We start from the raw sequence: 20,933 nt of genomic DNA, 5'->3' as shown, positions 1-20,933 counted from the left end.
GCGTTTACTGTTATGGCTCCCAGCCCTGGGCGGTTTCCTTGTGTTCACGCCCATGACTCACTGCAATCTTCCTGACATTTTTCTCACCTTTCCTATACGCACAGAAACTCTGGTTTCATTTCTACTTTATTTCTGGCTCTCTTTGCACGGTTTACAGTTGAGGACATTGACCCGCAGCGTTGTCGACCACTTTTTTTTCTTCTCTCTTTGGCTCGCTTCTTTGCAAACACTTTTTTAGAGATAACAAGTGGGAGGACAACCTCCCCACCCCCTTGCCAGCCAGGCTCCATTTAGTGCACATTCCTGCAGTGCTGAGAGAGGAGCCTTAGCTGTGTTGAGGAAAGAGGAGGGGCACATAGAGGTTGTTCAACTGTGCAGACTTGGGAGAACTTCCACAGACCGGATACACTTGAAAAACTAGTAGAAAAGACAATTGTTTTCAGGCTAGATGCACATAACACACGCATACTCCCTGAGAGGCATGCATAACTTTTATTTGTGCAGCAGCATCAGTAGTGTAGTATTGATATAGAGTGCTGCTTTGTGATGAAGACTTAAACGAAACATTAGGAAAACTTTAAAAATCCCAAATTGTAAAAAAGAATTGAAGAAACAGCTCCTCCTGCTGGAGGATTTTAGAATTTGTAACGTTTGGAGGAGTGCTGGGTGCACACAAGTCCTCCCTTGCTGATACTAGCCTGCTGGGGAAGCTCGGCCTTTGGGTGGGGCGTTCAAGGTGTGTCCGGATTATTGACACACCGCCAGCAGCGAAAAGCAACCGAGCGAGCGCAAAAGGTGCCATGGAGGCGTAAGAGAAGCAGCAGGAGTTCTTTCTTCTACGTGATTACGGCTTCCAAACCGACACCTGAACGCTCGAAACTTTTTCGCTTTTTTTTTTTTTTTTTTTTTAATGCTGTGAGGGGATTGCTTTTTGCTTGGGGCAAAGTGCAACTTTGTATTTGAAAAGAAAAACGATGGCGAATGCTGTCATTTTCAACGTCTGCCTGGCGCTGGTGAGTTTGACATATGTGTTGTTTTATGAACAAAGAGGAACCTCGTGATATTCGACACTAACTATGTGTAACTTTAGATCCTGGTCGGAGTAGAGTCGTGCTTCCTCCCAAACGTCCTGTACGTCCCGGTGCCGCAAAGTATCCCGGCCAGATTCGAGATAAGCAGACGTAATTACAAATTCTTTTTATTCACGATCTAACCGGTACCGTATTTCTGCAATAATAATAATAATAATAATAATAATAATAATAATAATAATAATAATAATAATAATAATAATAATAATAATAATAATAATAAAAAACCTCACTCAACCTGTTCTTCCCTGTGCTCCAGTCAATGTGGCGAGCTGCGCAAGCGTCACTTGCAACGACCGGGCTTTCACAGTCTGGCCCAACGGTTCGGTGACGGCCACGACCGCCGTCGAGATCTCGTCTAAAGGCAGAACTTTCTCCGTTTGGGCTGAACGCAACGACGGGCGGCAAATGCAGATGGACGTCAACCTCATTGCCAGCGAGCAAATGATCAGACAGGTACCAAAGCAATCCTTCCCCTCCTCGCGCCCCCAACTTGCAAAAGTGCTCACATCGGTACTTGAGTAAAAATATTATGCGCTGATACTTGATAAAGCGATTTAAGTACAGTAACAAAATAGTTGTTCTTAATTCCCACTACTGACTGTGCCGTGTAGCCCACTGACGTGCTGCAACGGTTCAGAAGACGCTGGAGCCCCCCACCCATCAATATCTTGGAGAATGACCCCGGCCCCTATCCAAGAGACGTCTCAAGGGTAATTTTATCAAACACACGCGACACACCAAGCATTGAAATTATGCATTTCAATATACAGGAAAACTAAAAAGTCACTACAAAAAATACAGCACACTATAATGTCGCATTTCCAAATGAAAGGATGAATTTTAGTCAGGGTTTCCAATTGTCAAAATATTAAATTGATTCTCGTATTGTTGGTTTGTTAATATTGATCTTGTCTGATAAGCAACACGTGATTGTTTCTTATGTAATCAATATTTAGTGTCATAAAACCGTTCCCCATTCCTCATGGCCACTTGGGACAACAGTGACTCATATATACAGTACACACAGCACGTGTGTGTGTGTGTGTGTGTGTGTGTGTGTGTACTTGTTTTTATTAGTATGGGGGGTCCGAAGACAGGGAGCCCACCAACAAAGTGGGGCCCTGTGTCGTTGTGGGGTCCAAAATCATGGACCCCACTCGGGAAACCACTCTAAAACAGCTTGAAATGCTCTAACAACATGCCTCACGAATTTTTTTCACTTACCCCTCATGGTCGCAATGTTGAGAATTGTGTGTGTGAAGTGTGTGTGCTCAGTAGCGGCCCCCCGACCATGGCAAGTGGTATTGCAAGTATACACACTACCGGAAGTGTGTGTGATTCAACCAATCAGGGCACCTCGTGATCCGAGTGTTGATTAAGAAAATAAAATGCTATTTCCTGTAGATTTAAACCAGGTAATTATTATTTTAGTAACCATAGCAGCTAAAATAATACTGTAAACATAAAATTCCTGCATTACAATTGCAATTTATCTACGTTATTTAATATTCATTACACTTGCTTTATAAAAATACGCTCATTCTATTAGGCTTATTTTAAAAACTGTCTCGTGCATTTTTCATGTTCTAAACATAAAAATAAAGGTATAAATAAATAGTAATTTATTCTTTACCATCAGTTTACATATTAGTTAAATCAGCATCTCGTGCATTTTTCATGTTCTAAACATAAAAATAAAGGTATAAATAAATAGTAATTTATTCTTTACCATCAGTTTACATATTAGTTAAATCAGCAGGTATTGCATGTGTTAGCTTCATGCGGCTAAAACCACCAGCTTAACGTCACTTCGCCACGTGTGACGCCGCCAGACTGAGACTGCTCCGCGACGAAGACACGCTGCTCATAACGAAACACAACATACACGGTGAGTAAATCAACTGCATGTAAATACTAAGTACAAGAAACTGATGTAGAAATGCTTTTTGTCCAGACCCCGAGGGGTTTATATGCAATGATTATGGCTTCGGATTCGGTATATTGTCACTCGGATGGCGTAACGTTTTCCCCTCAGACAGTCCGGCTTTTTAACTTGTTATTCATCTTAGCTTGCAGTGGTTTTAAAAACAATGGTGTAAAAGAGTACGACAGAATGTATAATTGCTCCGTGTTATATTCAGGATGATTTCGATGTGCTAATGTTTCATAATTGCTAAGCCCAGAACCGGACTCTGGCCGTAATTGCCGAAACCACTTCAAAACTCGTCAAACACGTGTGTGCTCAGTGTTATGATATATCTGCATGTCTTCTGTATTTCTCGGTGGTTTTCTATCATGTAAGAATGCTTTCTTTAAATAACACAAGCATTCTGACGCAAATAAAACAATCCGGAAACTAGCTTATTGGCTAATTAGCTACCGCTAATCAGGATGCTACGTTCACTTTTCAAACACAAACATAATAAAAACGAGTTGGTAGCTCCTGAAAAGTATAACGAGTTATACTGGTAAAACTATTGAAATAACTTTTCTTTGGATGCAGCACCTGGTTGGAACTGTGACTAGTTAAAAGTAACAAAGCTCAGCTTCAAACCGACAAACATTTTCATTAATATATCAGTATTTTCTGAAAAATATTCTTTCTTTAATCACTCTTGTTCTGTTAGTTCTCAGGCCAGGCTTATTCCTTCAGTCTTTATACAGTGGATGATTACAAATCTTTTAAAATTAATATAGAGTGCTTGTTAAAGTTCTCTCTGCCATGTTTTGAATTATTTTTTAGAGCCAGAAATGTCCAAAAGGAAAGCAAGAAAAAAGCCTGCTGATGAAGCAGCCTTTTACATTTAATCCTCAAAGGACAAACCTGGACTAGTGGAAAGATTTATTGATGATCAAAAAGGTAATAAACTCATTTTTAGACCATTTATCCATTAAGTATATATTTATTTATTTTATAAAACAACACAAAAAACAATCAAATTCAGATTGGTTGTTGTATTTCTGTTTCTAAGCGAGAACTTAGTATTAAAATTGTAAGATGACACCACAATTATTTGGTTAAAGGTGTATCTTTATTTTCTCATAACCAATGGTTTTATATAAAATGTCCTTGCAGGAAGAGGCGTGTTTGCTACCCAGCACTTTGAACAAGGAGAGTTCATCTTAGAATACAGGGGTCAACTTCTGTCAGCAGAAAAATGCCAAACAAGCAGTACTCTGAAAAGGAGAGTACATTTCTCTTTGACTTTGAATGGCAGAATCATTACTGGTGGTATGTATATCCAAATATTTTCTATACAATAATTATGAACTCTAGAAAGAGACTGGAATAAAATACCCTAAATTAGTGAGTCACTCAGAAGCAATATTTCAATAACACATCAGGATTGTGGCATTAACAATTTTTTTTATTTAGTGCTATGACGTTCAAAAAGACATTGTTTCCCTCTCAACTTTTCTTTTGAAATGTTGCAAGTTTTTATTTCTGTAAGCCAACTTTTATTTTACTAAAAAACTAGTTATATGATACAAAATGTTTGATTTCTGTTTTTTCTTTCCTAGTATTGATGCATCAACAGAGGATGGCTCTCTTGGAAGATTAGTGAATGACAACCACAAGTCTCCAAACTGCACCATGAAAAAAATAGTAAATGACGAGCCCCATTTGTGCCTTTTTGCCATCAAAAAAATAGAAATGGGAACTGAAATCGATTACAACTATGGTGATTCTAAATGGCCATGGCGTGAAAAAGTAAGTCAGTAAGATCAAGTATGCAAGTTGGAATATTAATTTGTTATTAAAAAAAGGAAGATTTTTGTCTCTTTTATTTGAATTACTCTCAGTATGATGTTGGTAAGTTATTTGTGGTTTTGATTCCAGGTGACAGGCTCTCAGGCTCCTGTTGACGGTGCGCTGCCTGAACCAGCCAGAACTTGGCAGGACTCTGGCCCTGATGATAACATCAAACAAGATGCCAGCCAACAGGTAACATTCAGTTAGACTTTGTTGTAAGAAATAAACTTTGTAGACCTTTTCTTGTTCTCTTAGTTTACAGCTTTTAGTTGGAAAGCTGTTCTTTAGTCAGAAGGTACCTTAAACAGCATTCAGCCAACCATTGGATCACATGGTTTTAGTGGTTCTCCTCATAGAGCCCAAACGAACCAGTGGCACACACACCTATAGAAGGATTGTTGAAACATGCGCCCATGGGTGTCCAACCAAGCCAATCATTCACACACACATAACAGATTTCTGATGGCTACTTGTGGGGCCCTCCGTATGGATCTAAAGTTGTCTTGGTTATTCCAACCAAGCCAATCATTCACACACACACAATAACAGATTTCTGATGGCTACTTGTGGGGCCCTCCGTATGGATCGAAAGTTGTCTCATGTTTTTAGATCATATTTTGGTTATGGACATTATGGAGGCTGATTATATTACAGCTATAGTTCCACACATCCTCAACAGCAAAACGACTAAAGTGTCATGCTGAAGGATGCTCCACTACATCCATAAAGATGCTGTTATAGGACCTGATTAGACATCAGGTCTGACTGGAACACTTTAGTTAGAAAAGCTTGTTTGGTTTTGGGGACTAACTTCACATGATTTAACTATACAGGTCTTGAGTCTGTCATTTGTGGTGTCTGTATGATGTTGGTAAGTTATTTGTGGTTTTAATTCCAGGTGACAGGCTCTCAGGCTCCTGTTGACAGTGCTCTGCCTGAACCAGCCAGAACTTGGCAGGACTCTGACCCTGATGATAACATCAAACAAGATGCCAGCCAACAGGTAACATTCAGTTAGACTTTGTTGTAAGAAATCAACTTTGTAGACCTTTTCTTGTTCTCTTAGTTTACAGCTTTTAGTTGGAAAGCTGTTCTTTAGTCAGAAGGTACCTTAAACAGCATTCAGCCAACCATTGGATCACATGGTTTTAGTGGTTCTCCTCATAGAGCCCAAACGAACCAGTGGCACACACACCTATAGAAGGATTGTTGAAACATGCGCCCATGGGTGTCCAACCAAGCCAATCATTCACACACACATAACAGATTTCTGATGGCTACTTGTGGGGCCCTCCGTATGGATCTAAAGTTGTCTTGGTTATTCCAACCAAGCCAATCATTCACACACACACTAACAGATTTCTGATGGCTACTTGTGGGGCCCTCCGTATGGATCAAAAGTTGTCTCATGTTTTTAGATCATATTTTGGTTATGGACATTATGGAGGCTGATTATATTACAGCTATAGTTCCACACATCCTCAACAGCAAAACGGCTAAAGTGTCATGCTGAAGGATGCTCCACTACATCCATAAATATGCTGTTATAGGACCTGATTAGACATCAGGTCTGACTGGAACACTTTAGTTAGAAAAGCTTGTTTGGTTTTGGGGACTAACTTCACATGATTTAACTATACAGGTCTTGAGTCTGTCATTTGTGGTGTCTGTATGATGTTGGTAAGTTATTTGTGGTTTTAATTCCAGGTGACAGGCTCTCAGGCTCCTGTTGACGGTGCTCTGCCTGAACCAGCCAGAACTTGGCAGGATTCTGACCCTGATGATAACATCAAACAAGATGCCAGCCAACAGGTAACATTCAGTTAGACTTTGTTGTAAGAAATAAACTTTGTAGACCTTTTCTTGTTCTCTTAGTTTACAGCTTTTAGTTGGAAAGCTGTTCTTTAGTCAGAAGGTACCTTAAACAGCATTAGGCCAACCATTCGATCACATGGTTTTAGTGGTTCTCCTCATAGAGCCCAAACGAACCAGTGGCACACACACCTATAGAAGGATTGTTGAAACATGCGCCCATGGGTGTCCAACCAAGCCACTCATTCGCACACACATAACAGATTTCTGATGGCTACTTGTGGGGCCCTCCGTATGGATCTAAAGTTGTCTTGGTTATTCCAACCAAGCCAATCATTCACACACACACAATAACAGATTTCTGATGGCTACTTGTGGGGCCCTCCGTATGGATCGAAAGTTGTCTCATGTTTTTAGATCATATTTTGGTTATGGACATTATGGAGGCTGATTATATTACAGCTATAGTTCCACACATCCTCAACAGCAAAACGGCTAAAGTGTCATGCTGAAGGATGCTCCACTACATCCATAAAGATGCTGTTATAGGACCTGATTAGACATCAGGGCTGACTGGAACACTTTAGTTAGAAAAGCTTGTTTGGTTTTGGGGACTAACTTCACATGATTTAACTATACAGGTCTTGAGTCTGTCATTTGTGGTGTCTGTATGATGTTGGTAAGTTATTTGTGGTTTTAATTCCAGGTGACAGGCTCTCAGGCTCCTGTTGACGGTGCGCTGCCTGAACTAGCCAGAACTTGGCAGGACTCTGATCCTGATGATAACATCAAACAAGATGCCAGCCAACAGGTAACATTCAGTTAGACTTTGTTGTAAGAAATAAACTTTGCAGACCTTTTCTTGCTGTCTTAGTTTACAGCTTTTAGTTGGAAAGCTGTTCTTTAGTCAGAAGGTACCTTAAACAGCATTCAGCCAACCATTGGATCACACGGTTTTAGTGGTTCTCCTCATAGAGCCCAAACGAACCAGTGGCACACACACCTATAGAAGGATTGTTGAAACATGCGCCCATGGGTGTCCAACCAAGCCAATCATTCACACACACATAACAGATTTCTGATGGCTACTTGTGGGGCCCTCCGTATGGATCTAAAGTTGTCTTGGTTATTCCAACCAAGCCAATCATTCACACACACACTAACAGATTTCTGATGGCTACTTGTGGGGCCCTCCGTATGGATCAAAAGTTGTCTCATGTTTTTAGATCATATTTTGGTTATGGACATTATGGAGGCTGATTATATTACAGCTATAGTTCCACACATCCTCAACAGCAAAACGGCTAAAGTGTCATGCTGAAGGATGCTCCACTACATCCATAAATATGCTGTTATAGGACCTGATTAGACATCAGGTCTGACTGGAACACTTTAGTTAGAAAAGCTTGTTTGGTTTTGGGGACTAACTTCACATGATTTAACTATACAGGTCTTGAGTCTGTCATTTGTGGTGTCTGTATGATGTTGGTAAGTTATTTGTGGTTTTAATTCCAGGTGACAGGCTCTCAGGCTCCTGTTGACGGTGCGCTGCCTGAACTAGCCAGAACTTGGCAGGACTCTGACCCTGATGATAACATCAAACAAGATACCAGCCAACAGGTAACATTCAGTTAGACTTTGTTGTAAGAAATAAACTTTGTAGACCTTTTCTTGTTCTCTTAGTTTACAGCTTTTAGTTGGAAAGCTGTTCTTTAGTCAGAAGGTACCTTAAACAGCATTCAGCCAACCATTGGATCACACGGTTTTAGTGGTTCTCCTCATAGAGCCCAAACGAACCAGCGGCACACACACCTATAGATGGATTGTTGAAACATGCGCCCATGGGTGTCCAACCAAGCCAATCATTCACACACACATAACAGATTTCTGATGGCTACTTGTGGGGCCCTCCGTATGGATCTAAAGTTGTCTTGGTTATTCCAACCAAGCCAATCATTCACACACACACAATAACGGATTTCTGATGGCTACTTGTGGGGCCCTCCGTATGGATCGAAAGTTGTCTCATGTTTTTAGATCATATTTTGGTTATGGACATTATGGAGGCTGATTATATTACAGCTATAGTTCCACACATCCTCAACAGCAAAACGGCTAAAGTGTCATGCTGAAGGATGCTCCACTACATCCATAAAGATGCTGTTATAGGACCTGATTAGACATCAGGGCTGACTGGAACACTTTAGTTAGAAAAGCTTGTTTGGTTTTGGGGACTAACTTCACATGATTTAACTATACAGGTCTTGAGTCTGTCATTTGTGGTGTCTGTATGATGTTGGTAAGTTATTTGTGGTTTTAATTCCAGGTGACAGGCTCTCAGGCTCCTGTTGACGGTGCGCTGCCTGAACCAGCCAGAACTTGGCAGGACTCTGACCCTGATAACATCAAACAAGATGCCAGCCAACAGGTAACATTCAGTTAGACTTTGTTGTAAGAAATAAACTTTGTAGACCTTTTCTTGTTCTCTTAGTTTACAGCTTTTAGTTGGAAAGCTGTTCTTTAGTCAGAAGGTACCTTAAACAGCATTCAGCCAACCATTGGATCACACGGTTTTAGTGGTTCTCCTCATAGAGCCCAAACGAACCAGTGGCACACACACCTATACATGGATATTTGAAACATGCGCCCATGGGTGTCCAACCAAGCCAATCATTCACACACACATAACAGATTTCTGATGGCTACTTGTGGGGCCCTCCGTATGGATCGAAAGTTGTCTTGGTTATTCCAACCAAGCCAATCATTCACACACACATAATAACAGATTTCTCATGGCTACTTGTGGGGCCCTCCGTATGGATCTAAAGTTGTCTTGGTTATTCCAACCAAGCCAATCATTCACACACACATAATAACAGATTTCTGACAGCTACTTGTGGGGCCCTCCGTATTGATCGAAGGTTGTCTCATGTTTTTAGATCATATTTTGGTTAAGGACATTATGGAGGCTGATTATTTTACAGCTATAGTTCCACACATCCTCAACAGTTAAACGGCTAAAGTGTCATGCTCAAGGATGCTCCACTACATCCATAAAGATGCTGTTATAGGACCTGATTAGACATCCAGAACTGACTGGAACACTTTAGTTAGAAAAGCTTGTTTGGTTTTGGGGACTAACTTCACATGATTTAACTATACAGGTCTTGAGTCTGTCATTTGTGGTGTCTGTATGATGTTGGTAAGTTATTTGTGGTTTTAATTCCAGGTGACAGGCTCTCAGGCTCCCGTTGATGGTGCGCTGCCTGAACCAGCCAGAACTTGGCAGGACTCTGACCCTGATGATAACATCAAACAAGATGCCAGCCAACAGGTAACATTCAGTTAGACTTTGTTGTAAGAAATAAACTTTGTAGACCTTTTCTTGTTCTCTTAGTTTACAGCTTTTAGTTGGAAAGCTGTTCTTTAGTCAGAAGGTACCTTAAACAGCATTCAGCCAACCATTGGATCACACGGTTTTAGTGGTTCTCCTCATAGAGCCCAAACGAACCAGTGGCACACACACCTATAGATGGATATTTGAAACATGCGCCCATGGGTGTCCAACCAAGCCAATCATTCACACACACATAAAAGATTTCTGATGGCTACTTGTGGGGCCCTCCGTATGGATCGAAAGTTGTCTTGGTTATTCCAACCAAGCCAACCATTCACACACACATAATAACAGATTTCTGATGGCTACTTGTGGGGCCCTCCGTATGGATCTAAAGTTGTCTTGGTTATTCCAACCAAGCCAATCATTCACACACACATAATAACAGATTTCTAATAGCTACTTGTGGGGCCCTCCGTATGGATCGAAGGTTGTCTCATGTTTTTAGATCATATTTTGGTTATGGACATTATGGAGGCTGATTATATTACAGCTATAGTTCCACACATCCGCAACAGTTAAACGGCTAAAGTGTCATGCTCAAGGATGCTCCACTACATCCATAAAGATGCTGTTATAGGACCTGATTAGACATCCAGAACTGACTGGAACACTTTAGTTAGAAAAGCTTGTTTGGTTTTGGGGACTAACTTCACATGATTTAACTATACAGGTCTTGAGTCTGTCATTTGTGGTGTCTGTATGATGTTGGTAAGTTATTTGTGGTTTTAATTCCAGGTGACAGGCTCTCAGGCTCCTGTTGATGGTGCGCTGCCTGAACCAGCCAGAACTTGGCAGGACTCTGACCCTGATGATAACATCAAACAAGATGCCAGCCAACAGGTAACATTCAGTTAGACTTTGTTGTAAGAAATAAACTTTGTAGACCTTTTCTTGTTCTCTTAGTTTACAGCTTTTAGTTGGAAAGCTGTTCTTTAGTCAGAAGGTACCTTAAACAGCATTCAGCCAACCATTGGATCACACGGTTTTAGTGGTTCTCCTCATAGAGCCCAAACGAACCAGTGGCACACACACCTATAGATGGATATTTGAAACATGCGCCCATGGGTGTCCAACCAAGCCAATCATTCACACACACATAAAAGATTTCTGATGGCTACTTGTGGGGCCCTCCGTATGGATCGAAAGTTGTCTTGGTTATTCCAACCAAGCCAATCATTCACACACACATAATAACAGATTTCTGATGGCTACTTGTGGGGCCCTCCGTATGGATCTAAAGTTGTCTTGGTTATTCCAACCAAGCCAATCATTCACACACACATAATAACAGATTTCTGATAGCTACTTGTGGGGCCCTCCGTATGGATCGAAGGTTGTCTCATGTTTTTAGATCATATTTTGGTTATGGACATTATGGAGGCTGATTATATTACAGCTATAGTTCCACACATCCTCAACAGTTAAACGGCTAAAGTGTCATGCTCAAGGATGCTCCACTACATCCATAAAGATGCTGTTATAGGACCTGATTAGACATCCAGAACTGACTGGAACACTTTAGTTAGAAAAGCTTGTTTGGTTTTGGGGACTAACTTCACATGATTTAACTATACAGGTCTTGAGTCTGTCATTTGTGGTGTCTGTATGATGTTGGTAAGTTATTTGTGGTTTTAATTCCAGGTGACAGGCTCTCAGGCTCCTGTTGATGGTGCGCTGCCTGAATCAGCCAGAACTTGGCAGGACTCTGACCCTGATGATAACATCAAACAAGATGCCAGCCAACAGGTAACATTCAGTTAGACTTTGTTGTAAGAAATAAACTTTGTAGACCTTTTCTTGTTCTCTTAGTTTACAGCTTTTAGTTGGAAAGCTGTTCTTTAGTCAGAAGGTACCTTAAACAGCATTCAGCCAACCATTGGATCACACGGTTTTAGTGGTTCTCCTCATAGAGCCCAAACGAACCAGTGGCACACACACCTATAGATGGATTGTTGAAACATGCGCCCATGGGTGTCCAACCAAGCCAATCATTCACACACACATAACAGATTTGTGATGGCTACTTGTGGGGCCCTCCGTATGGATCTAAAGTTGTCTTGGTTATTCCAACCAAGCCAATCATTCACACTCACATAATAACAGATTTCTGATGGCTACTTGTGGGGCCCTCCGTATGGATCGAAGGTTGTCTCATGTTTTTAGATCATATTTTGGTTATGGACATTATGGAGGCTGATTATATTACAGCTATAGTTCCACACATCCTCAACAGCTAAACGGCTAAAGTGTCATGCTGAAGGATGCTCCACTACATCCATAAAGATGCTGTTATAGGACCTGATTAGACATCCAGAACTGACTGGAACACTTTAGTTAGAAAAGCTTGTTTGGTTTCGGGGACTAACTTCACATGATTTAACTATACAGGTCTTGAGTCTGTCATTTGTGGTGTCTGTATGATGTTGGTAAGTTATTTGTGGTTTTAATTCCAGGTGACAGGCTCTCAGGCTCCTGTTGATGGTGCGCTGCCTGAACCAGCCAGAACTTGGCAGGACTCTGACCCTGATGATAACATCAAACAAGATGCCAGCCAACGGGTAACATTCAGTGCGACTTTGTTGTAAGAAATAAACTTTGTAGACCTTTTCTTGTTCTCTTAGTTTACAGCTTTTAGTTGGAAAGCTGTTCTTTAGTCAGAAGGTACCTTAAACAGCATTCAGCCAACCATTGGATCACACGGTTTTAGTGGTTCTCCTCATAGAGCCCAAACGAACCAGTGGCACACACACCTATAGATGGATTGTTGAAACATGCGCCCATGGGTGTCCAACCAAGCCAATCATTCACACACACATAACAGATTTCTGATGGCTACTTGTGGGGCCCTCCGTATGGATCTAAGGTTGTCATGGTTATTCCAACCAAGCCAATCATTCACACACACATAACAGATTTCTGAAATATGGTTTCTTGTGGCTTCTTTGTTGTAAATTTTGGAGCCTTTTCCATGTTTTATATGTAAAATTTCCTGTGATATAAGGTTTTGGCATATTTCAGAGGATGTGTACAGCACCGGTCGTCTACCAGTTAAGATATTGGACAGAAATTTTAATTATTTTGAGCAAAGAAATTCTAGTCTTTATATTAATACAGCATATAAGAGTAGCTTGCAGAAACTAACAACACATTTCTTTTAATTCCCTCCATAGAGCTATCAATTATCAAAGGAGTTTCTCAAAGTGGACTACTCAGACAGTGATGATACTGACAATGATTCCCAAAAGGACTGCTCTGTACCTCTGCAAATCAATCTGCTCAAAACAAGAGTATATTAAATTTGACCAAGCATTCTTATACAGGTGCAGTTAATTTTTGTTTTAGAATATTGCTATACTGTGTTTTTTTTCTGTACTTAAAAATCATCATTTCAGATGGGCTGATCCCAGAAGTGATAGAAGTGACCTCTTGTACCTCCGCATCTCGTGGCCCAAGTAATGAAAAGTCTGCCAAAAAGGGAGGTGAGTTTAGAGTAATCCTTTTCAATATATAACTTTATCACAGTTGCTTTTAAATTGCCCAATTGTTACTACTGTATCAGTATCTAATTATCCTCACATATGCTGCTTACTAAGATTTAGATGACCCAAGCAAGGTATATTAAACACCACTTGACTTTTTTTCTTAGACATGTAAGGTCTAAACTTTTGAATTTTGTCATAAAATGAAAATTGACCCATCCTTTCTCATGTGAGTTACAGGTCATTGCTAACCTTGATTATATGTGAGATGTTTGTTTACATCTATTTTTAAATAGAGGTAATGTATACATGACACATTTACCTCAAAAGAGAGAAAGAAAAATTGCTCTAGATTAACCTATTAGTGAATATGCAAATTCACACATTGTCACACCAAGGCAGATACCATTCTTATACAGCTTGCATTTAATTTTTTACACATTATATATTTCCAAATTTACTTTTATCATCTTTGTTTGTCCATGTGTAGCACGTTATCAAAGCAAATTCCCCATACATGTAAAACACTGTCTGAAAAAAGTTTTTCTCTGATTTTTATTTTTTATTTTCCCTGATTTTGCAACAACTTGTATCTGTTCTTAATGGTTTTGTCAGAGAAATGGTGCATCCCAATGTGCTGCCATGGTGGAGTTTGACTGCCTGTGCAACCTCTGTAGGGTCCAGGAATTGCTTCATCTACCAGCAGTGACATTCTGGTCAAATGCAAAACTGCTTAAAAGTAATCAAGAAAATGAGAGACCTCTTTCCCCCACCACCAAAACTGGGGGCATTCTAATGTTACCCTTTTGTGCATCTATTTTTAATTTTGTTAATATCAAAACAGCTGACACTGAAGACCACCTAGCAACTTAAATGACCGGATTAATATCTCAGATATTAACTGATTTACTTATGTCTATTGTAGGCTCATCACTGTTGACAAAGATAGTTGACGTTATAAAATATCTCATTTGAATTATATTGTCGGATAATTGTACATAAAGTGAATGTATTCTTTATGCAATTTTGTTCTAATTAAGTTGTAAACTAAAAAGTGCTCTTCCTATGCCCTTAGGTAACGGAAAAGTTGTGAAAAGAAGCTGGACCCCAGAGGAATGTGCTGCAGTAAATAAACATTCAAGGAAGTATATATTGACAAATCAGGTTCCTGGTAAGCTTGACTGCGAGAGATGCATTGCTGCAGAACCACAAGCACCGAGCTGTTAAGTACTTTGTCAAAAAGAGAATAACCACCATGAGGAGAAAATATGAGTGAAACAGCTTCCCTTAACAGAGATAGAAACACATGGCTGGTCCTGTTTCACCATTTGTTCACTATTTGTTTGTGATTTTTTTTATGCTCCACTTCTCCTGTTCGTAAATGTTAGATTAAATAAGTTCCTTTATTCATTGGCTACATTTGTAATGTGTCCATTTAAAATTTTGACTCGACAATTATTACTTGTAAATCCTGTGTACTTTATAGTTAGCTAAAATGCAGAATTTAAATATTTTAAAATGTACCAATATGACTGAACAAATTGAAGAATATTAAGACTGTGACCAAGGAAAATGGACCAGAATCTGAATAAAGACTTCAGAATGTATTTTAGAATGCACATTTCAATGTATATCTAGTATATTTAGCCAGATGAAAGTATTAATAACACTAACAAAATTTTTAGGTTTTCTCAAATGATTAAGTCCACACAAATGCATGTTTGGGTTAGATTAGGGTTGGGGTTGAACTTGATAGATCCTCTTTATAAAGGCAGACCTAACAAGTCTTAAATCTTAACAGCAAGCTCCATAACTGGCTAAAAAAATAATGTGTGTATAGGTAGACCTCTTAAGGTTGAAATATTAAAAGCGATCCCCATAACTGACTAAAAATCTCATGTGTGTAAAGGTGGACCCCGCAAAGCCGGAATGTTAGAAACAGGCCCCAGATATGACTGAAAAACTGACATGAAAAAAAAAGTTTCAAATTGTGTTTATTGAAAGTGATTTTTAGTAACAAGATTTTTTTTGGGAGTTGCCTGATTTTTTTCATAGTTCTTGGACCACTAGAAAGGGTGGACCCCAGAACTCGGTAAATTAAGTTGGGTCCTGCAGAGGGAGGTTAACAAGGATGTGTGTGTGTGTGTGTGTGTGTGTGTGTGTGTGTGTGTGTGTCCCAACTGTTGAAAGACTCCCAACAACCTTGAGATAAGAAGGGAAGAGTTTTCCATTTATAAAGCTGAAACACACCCAACCATAACAATTACAGAATAATATAGCAGCGTAAATTTTTACTATTATGTTATAGTGACTATTTCAGTTTAGAATGATCTGTTATAAGGGTCATTTACTGCACATTTTTGCGACCTTTCATTTGCCTGAAATCCCTGTCAATCAAATTTGTAATCGGATAATTTGTTTTTGCTGCGTTAAAATGTTTCCAAAAGTGACTTGTATTGTATTACTTTACTTCACCCTCCGAAAAAAGAAAACAAAACAAAAACTATCCCTTCCCGTCATAAAAAAAAAAAAAAAAAAAAAATGTACATTTGAGCCTCTATTAATATTTTTTTGGGTTGCACACAAAATATTTATTGATGTCAGTGTTGGTCATACGATGGCGCTCGTCTTTTGCAGCTCGTATCCGACACCGAAGCCATTCATCAGGTGTACTACACTCTGACTGGGCCCGGCTACGACAAGTACCCAGAAGGAGTGTTTAGGTTTGACAGCGACTCTGGAATGTTGACTGTGCTCAAGCCGGTCGATCGTGAGGAGTTCCCGCAGTTCGCCGTGAGTTGGCGCTTTTCCTCATTCAGATTTTCCAATGAAATGCAATTCAATTACTGTCACTTTTTGTTAGATTCTATTGGAATCAATTACAATCAATAATTTCATGAGTCATCGACAGCACCATGTATCGATTCAATAAGCTACCATTCTATTTTTCCTTTGCAGTTAATAACCAGGGTTTTCGACAAATTTACGCGGCAAGAAACCGATGACCCTTTGGGCATCTTTGTCAACGTGGACGATCAGAATGACAATGCGCCGCAGTTCAGCGGCCAAATGCAATTTTCGGTGGCGGAGAAAAGCAAAGCAGGTGAGCAACTCGACACACTGTGGCCTGTTTAGTGTTTGTTCTGGCAACAATCTTATCAAATGAACACACCGCAGGGACCGTTATGGGGAAGGTGAACGCCACCGACAGAGACCAGGCAGGCACCGACCACGTGAAGATCCGCTATTCCCTTTTGAGCGAATTGGAGCGATTTGCCATCAACCCTGAGACGGGGGTCTTGACAACGGCCACCAATACTTTAGACAGAGAGGTGAGGCCCGCCGGAGCTCGGGTCCCGCAATTTCAATTCTACCACGTGTGACGTGAATGGAATCTTCTTTCGTCAGAGTAAAGAAATATACAACGTGATTGTGCAAATCAAAGATATGGACGGCGGAGCCAAAGGTTTGTTCACCACTGGCACGGCGACCATCACGCTGACCGACATCAACGACAACCCGCCGACCTTCACAAAGAAATTGGTAATCAGCTTTTGACCCGGTTACCCCCCCTGCCCACAATTGTTGACCATAATTCCTGAACCTTTGAATCTTTTCATTGTGCAGTACGAAGCCACCACACAGGAGAACGAAGTTGGCAAACTTATTCTCCGTATGCCTGTCGAAGATAAGGATTTAAAAGGCACATCCGCCTGGAAATCGAAATTTGTTATCACTAAGGGCAATGAAAACGGAAACTTCCGGATGGAGACGGACCCCAAAACAAATGAGGGCCTTCTGTACATTTCTAAGGTGAGTTGATTTTTACTTTGGAGTAACACCATGAGGAGTCCAAGTCATCTTAAGTAAAGAGTGCCGACGTTTTTTCCAGGCTTTAAATTTTGAGAAGTCCCAAAAAATGAGGCTGGAAGTGATGGCCCGCAACGAAGCCGAGCTGACCGGCACCACGGCCCAGTGGGAGATCGTCCCCGTGGACTTGACGGTGGGCGACGTGGACGAAGGTCCCGAATTCACGGCGCCGACCGTTCGCTTCACCGTCAAAGAGAACACGCCCAACGGCACGGTGATCGGAACGTACAAAGCCATCGATCCGGAAACCAAGAGCAGCGACGGCATCAAGTAAGCGTCTCACTCTGATGGGACTTCGCCTCGCTCGAAGAAAGCGAGACTGACGAGAACTTTGCGGACCGTCTCGCCGCAGGTATTACAAGATCATGGACCCGGCCGCCTGGATCAACGTGGATAGGAACTCAGGAGAGCTGAGGGTGGCAAATACCATCGACAGAGAGTCGCACTTTGTGAAGGAGGGACTTTACAACATCACCATGCGAGCCGTCGACGCAAGTATGTGGCTTTTTTAAACAGATCCGTCGCCTCGAATAGCGGACTTGAGCGGGAGTGTGTTCCCTCATGCCTTTCAGCTTCCAAAACCGGTACGGGAATGGTCATCATCCAGGTGGAAGATGTGAACGACAACGTGCCGGTTATCGTCCCGCCTGGCGAGAGGGTAGTGTGCGAGAAGGAAGGGGAAATGGGCTCGGCGCTGCTCGTGGCAGAAGATGCCGACGAGGCGCCCTTTAAAGGCCCCTACACCTTCAGCCTGCCGCATAACGAAGAGGGAAAATGGTCCATCATCAGATTCAATGGTAGGCGACGGCTTGTAGCTTGTCATTCTTCCGTCAGGCCCTAAACGGATTGCGCGCTTCCCTCGTAGACACGGCTGCCACGCTACGGCAGGACAAAGACCTCCCCTTGAAGGTGCATCAAGTTCCCGTCGAGGTGAAGGATCTGCAGGGCAACGGGAAAATCCAGACAGTGAGCGTCAGGATCTGCCAGTGCAGGAACGACGCCTGCGTGACCAAGCCTTGGTCGGCCTCGCTGGGCCCGATGGGGTGGCTGGCATTCCTCCTGCCTCTGCTCCTTCTGCTGCTGCTACGTCAGTTGTTCTTCTTTTTTGGATTTGTTCACTCCCTTACATGTTGGGAACATCAGTGTGTGACGTTCTTTCCATCTAATGGGCCATTTTGCTCTTGCAGTCTTGCTGCTCGCCTGTTTTTGCACGACAAAGCCAGACTTGCAGATCTTGGAGGACACGACCGACAGCGGCGGAATCCTCATCAAATCCAACACAGAAGCCCCGGGGGAAGAAGTGGTAAGGAGCGAGAAGAGGTCTCACTCCCTTCAATCCGAGCCAGGCAAAAGAACCACTTTTTTGTTCTGCGTCCACAGGACGCCAGTCTGATCAAGGTCCCCGTCCCCGGCTCGGAATTCAAGGGCTCGGTGGCCAATCAGGATTGGCAAACAAAGGGCTCCTCGCTGGGATGCGTGGACCTCACCCGCTACAAGTCCGGCTTTGGTGCCACCGACGGCGAGTTCTTCAGCGGACATTACGACAGCCAGTACGGAACCCAGCAGATGAACTACGACGCAAACTTTCTCAACACCTGGCAAACAAACGGACGCTATTTGCATCAGGTGAGGATGACACTCCCGTTTTCTCGAAAACATCTGTCAAAGTATTATAAGCGTTTGAGCTCGAGTGTAAAGCTTCTGGCTTTGCCTTTCAGAAGCTTTCCTATTTCGGAGGCAAGGAGAACGACGGGCGCTACGCGGACGATATCATCCACCAGTACGGCTTTGAGGGAGCGGGCTCGGCGGCCGGCTCGGTCGGCTGCTGCAGCGACGCCGACGCCAACGAAAACCTCGACTTCTTAAACACGTTGGGACCCAAGTTCAAAAATCTTGCAGGCGTCTGCAAAAAGACATGAACGACCAAGCCGGAGAAAAATAGCGTTTTGCCTGTTGGGTGCCCAGAATGCGGCGCATCGCGGCCCCTCCCACCCTGCCGCCAACAATGAAAGGGAAGACAGAAGCCGAGTCATGTGGGCTTTTGCTCAAATTTTCTTTTTTAATCTCTGCTGCCTTGTCTTGAGTCCCAAGCACTGATAACCTTGCTGACACTGTACATAGTGTACCTGTTGCTTTGCTTTATTTTTTATTTTTTTTTGGAGTGGATTCTTGGTCGCTAGTAGCTGATGCATTGATGTTTTTTTTTTTTGTTTTTTTTTTTGGCAAGGGGTGTGTTTGATAATTTCGTAACAACTTCAGGTTTGGGGGTTTTACTAATCCCATGTTCTCATAGTCAATGTGCAAAGTAATTATCTGTTTTAATGGCTCCCCATTTTTTTATAAAGAGTTTTGATATTTTTGATAATATGAACTAAGATACAGTTGCCTAAAAGACACAAAAAAAATCAGCAGATTTTAAAGTAAAGTCGGGCATTCTAAGAATGAGATTTTTGATCAATTGCATCTTAAAGCAACGGAGGGCAGCTGGCGCTCGAGTTCTGCTAACCTTAAAATAGGGGTCCAGAACTTTCAGTGTTTTTTTTTTTGTCCCATAGCAATAAAATAATGTTCATAGAATCAAATTGATTGATCAAGGAAATCTATTAAAATGCCTGCCCCTATTTTTTTCTTTTTTTTTTGACAACTACTGGTTCTAAACTGTGCACGCGCATTCCAGCGGAGGCCGCGATTGTCAAAGGTGGAGCGGGTGCGGCTCCAGCAGCCGTCAGCGGTTATTGCAACATTCTAAGACGCCAAAGTGTATACTAGGGCGTCAACTGGGCCACTAACAACGGCGTAACAAAAGAGTCCGATGACGGAAAATCTAGCATTTCCGCATTTGGCGTCGATGAACATGTCTCTCGGAGAATGCGTAAAGGTAGATTTGGCTTAACTTATTGACTTCAACAAGCTGATGTCTTTTCACTGTAACACCTGTAGTGTGTGCGACCGGAAAATAATAAAAGGAACTCTTGTACGAGTGTGATTGGTTTCTCTTGAAGGAGGTAAAAAAAAAAAAAAAAACAGGTTGCAGGTGTGAATGCTTTTTTTTGGGTGTGGCAGTCTAGCTCGCTTAACTTCAAGCATGCTTCGTGTGGGACACTGTCGGTTAAAAAGCGCCCCGCCCAACCTTGTCTCGTTGACGGATTGAGTTACAGCACATAGTTTACAATCCTTTACACCTATGGTTTGGGCCGGGAATTTCAAATTCAGGCTTACTACTGTGCTAAATTGCAATATACTGGCAGTATTGTTAAATATTAAAATAAATAAAATAAAATAAAAAATATTTAGAAAATCAAAGCATCCATTTTGCAATAAAACAGAAAGGCATGTGACTGTTCTTTGGGACAACAATGTAAGGTTGCTGCCTAGCAGTGGGCTACTGGACAGGCATGATCTTTCATTTTTAAGAAGACCTCAAGAAAAAGTATTGTAGCGTGCAATCAACATCACCCTCGAATGAATAATTCACAGCATATTTGAAACGGGGGAGATTCTGTAGATAACAAGCTTATCTACAT

At 41.6% G+C, this 20,933-nt stretch overlaps 2 protein-coding genes across 7 annotated transcripts; both read left to right on the top strand.

Moving 5' to 3' along the window:
• The first annotated feature begins 496 nt into the window (after positions 1–496).
• Positions 497–20,386, top strand: dsc2l (desmocollin 2 like). Of its 2 annotated transcripts, none has more exons than XM_049748458.2 (16): positions 497–1,013; positions 1,091–1,181; positions 1,351–1,547; positions 1,706–1,804; positions 16,177–16,332; positions 16,498–16,642; positions 16,717–16,871; positions 16,948–17,082; positions 17,167–17,352; positions 17,432–17,679; positions 17,762–17,904; positions 17,982–18,206; positions 18,275–18,496; positions 18,597–18,712; positions 18,790–19,035; positions 19,131–20,386. In XM_049748458.2, exons 1-16 carry the CDS (start codon positions 975–977, stop codon positions 19,326–19,328), a joined length of 2,601 nt encoding a protein of 866 aa, XP_049604415.2. In that variant the 5' UTR covers positions 497–974; the 3' UTR covers positions 19,329–20,386. The 2 variants fall into 2 exon arrangements, with proteins under 2 accessions (XP_049604415.2, XP_049604414.2); XM_049748457.2 differs by having other exon boundaries at positions 501–1,013; positions 19,128–20,386.
• On the top strand, positions 1,811–15,146 carry LOC125985526 (uncharacterized). Of its 5 annotated transcripts, XM_049748459.2 has the most exons (17): positions 1,811–2,982; positions 3,838–3,954; positions 4,171–4,326; positions 4,617–4,806; positions 4,936–5,040; positions 5,747–5,851; positions 6,556–6,660; positions 7,367–7,471; positions 8,176–8,280; positions 8,987–9,088; positions 9,890–9,994; positions 10,796–10,900; positions 11,702–11,806; positions 12,514–12,641; positions 13,231–13,380; positions 13,453–13,539; positions 14,615–15,146. In XM_049748459.2, exons 3-16 carry the CDS (start codon positions 4,253–4,255, stop codon positions 13,514–13,516), a joined length of 1,548 nt encoding a protein of 515 aa, XP_049604416.1. In that variant the 5' UTR covers positions 1,811–2,982; positions 3,838–3,954; positions 4,171–4,252; the 3' UTR covers positions 13,517–13,539; positions 14,615–15,146. The 5 variants fall into 5 exon arrangements, with proteins under 5 accessions (XP_049604416.1, XP_068504745.1, XP_068504743.1 ...); XM_068648644.1 differs by having other exon boundaries at positions 1,811–3,954; positions 12,514–12,618; XM_068648642.1 differs by lacking the exon at positions 9,890–9,994 and having other exon boundaries at positions 1,811–3,954.
• Positions 20,387–20,933: the final 547 nt, after the last annotated feature.

The sequence above is a fragment of the Syngnathus scovelli genome, chromosome 17 (assembly GCF_024217435.2).
Source record: "Syngnathus scovelli strain Florida chromosome 17, RoL_Ssco_1.2, whole genome shotgun sequence".
Taxonomy (NCBI): Eukaryota; Metazoa; Chordata; class Actinopteri; order Syngnathiformes; family Syngnathidae; genus Syngnathus; species Syngnathus scovelli.
This window is presented reverse-complemented; position numbering and strand designations above follow the sequence as displayed.

Bases quoted from the DNA above. Each gene is read 5' to 3' on its own strand.
- dsc2l (XM_049748457.2), top strand. From the start codon at position 975: ATGGCGAATGCTGTCATTTTCAACGTCTGCCTGGCGCTG. The intron at 1,014-1,090 runs GTGAGTTTGACA...GTGTAACTTTAG, and splicing joins TCAACGTCTGCCTGGCGCTG to ATCCTGGTCGGAGTAGAGTC. The intron at 17,905-17,981 runs GTATGTGGCTTT...CATGCCTTTCAG, and splicing joins CATGCGAGCCGTCGACGCAA to CTTCCAAAACCGGTACGGGA.
- LOC125985526 (XM_049748459.2), top strand. From the start codon at position 4,253: ATGCCAAACAAGCAGTACTCTGAAAAGGAGAGTACATTTCTCTTTGAC. The intron at 10,901-11,701 runs GTAACATTCAGT...TTTTAATTCCAG, and splicing joins AACAAGATGCCAGCCAACAG to GTGACAGGCTCTCAGGCTCC. The intron at 11,807-12,513 runs GTAACATTCAGT...TTTTAATTCCAG, and splicing joins AACAAGATGCCAGCCAACAG to GTGACAGGCTCTCAGGCTCC.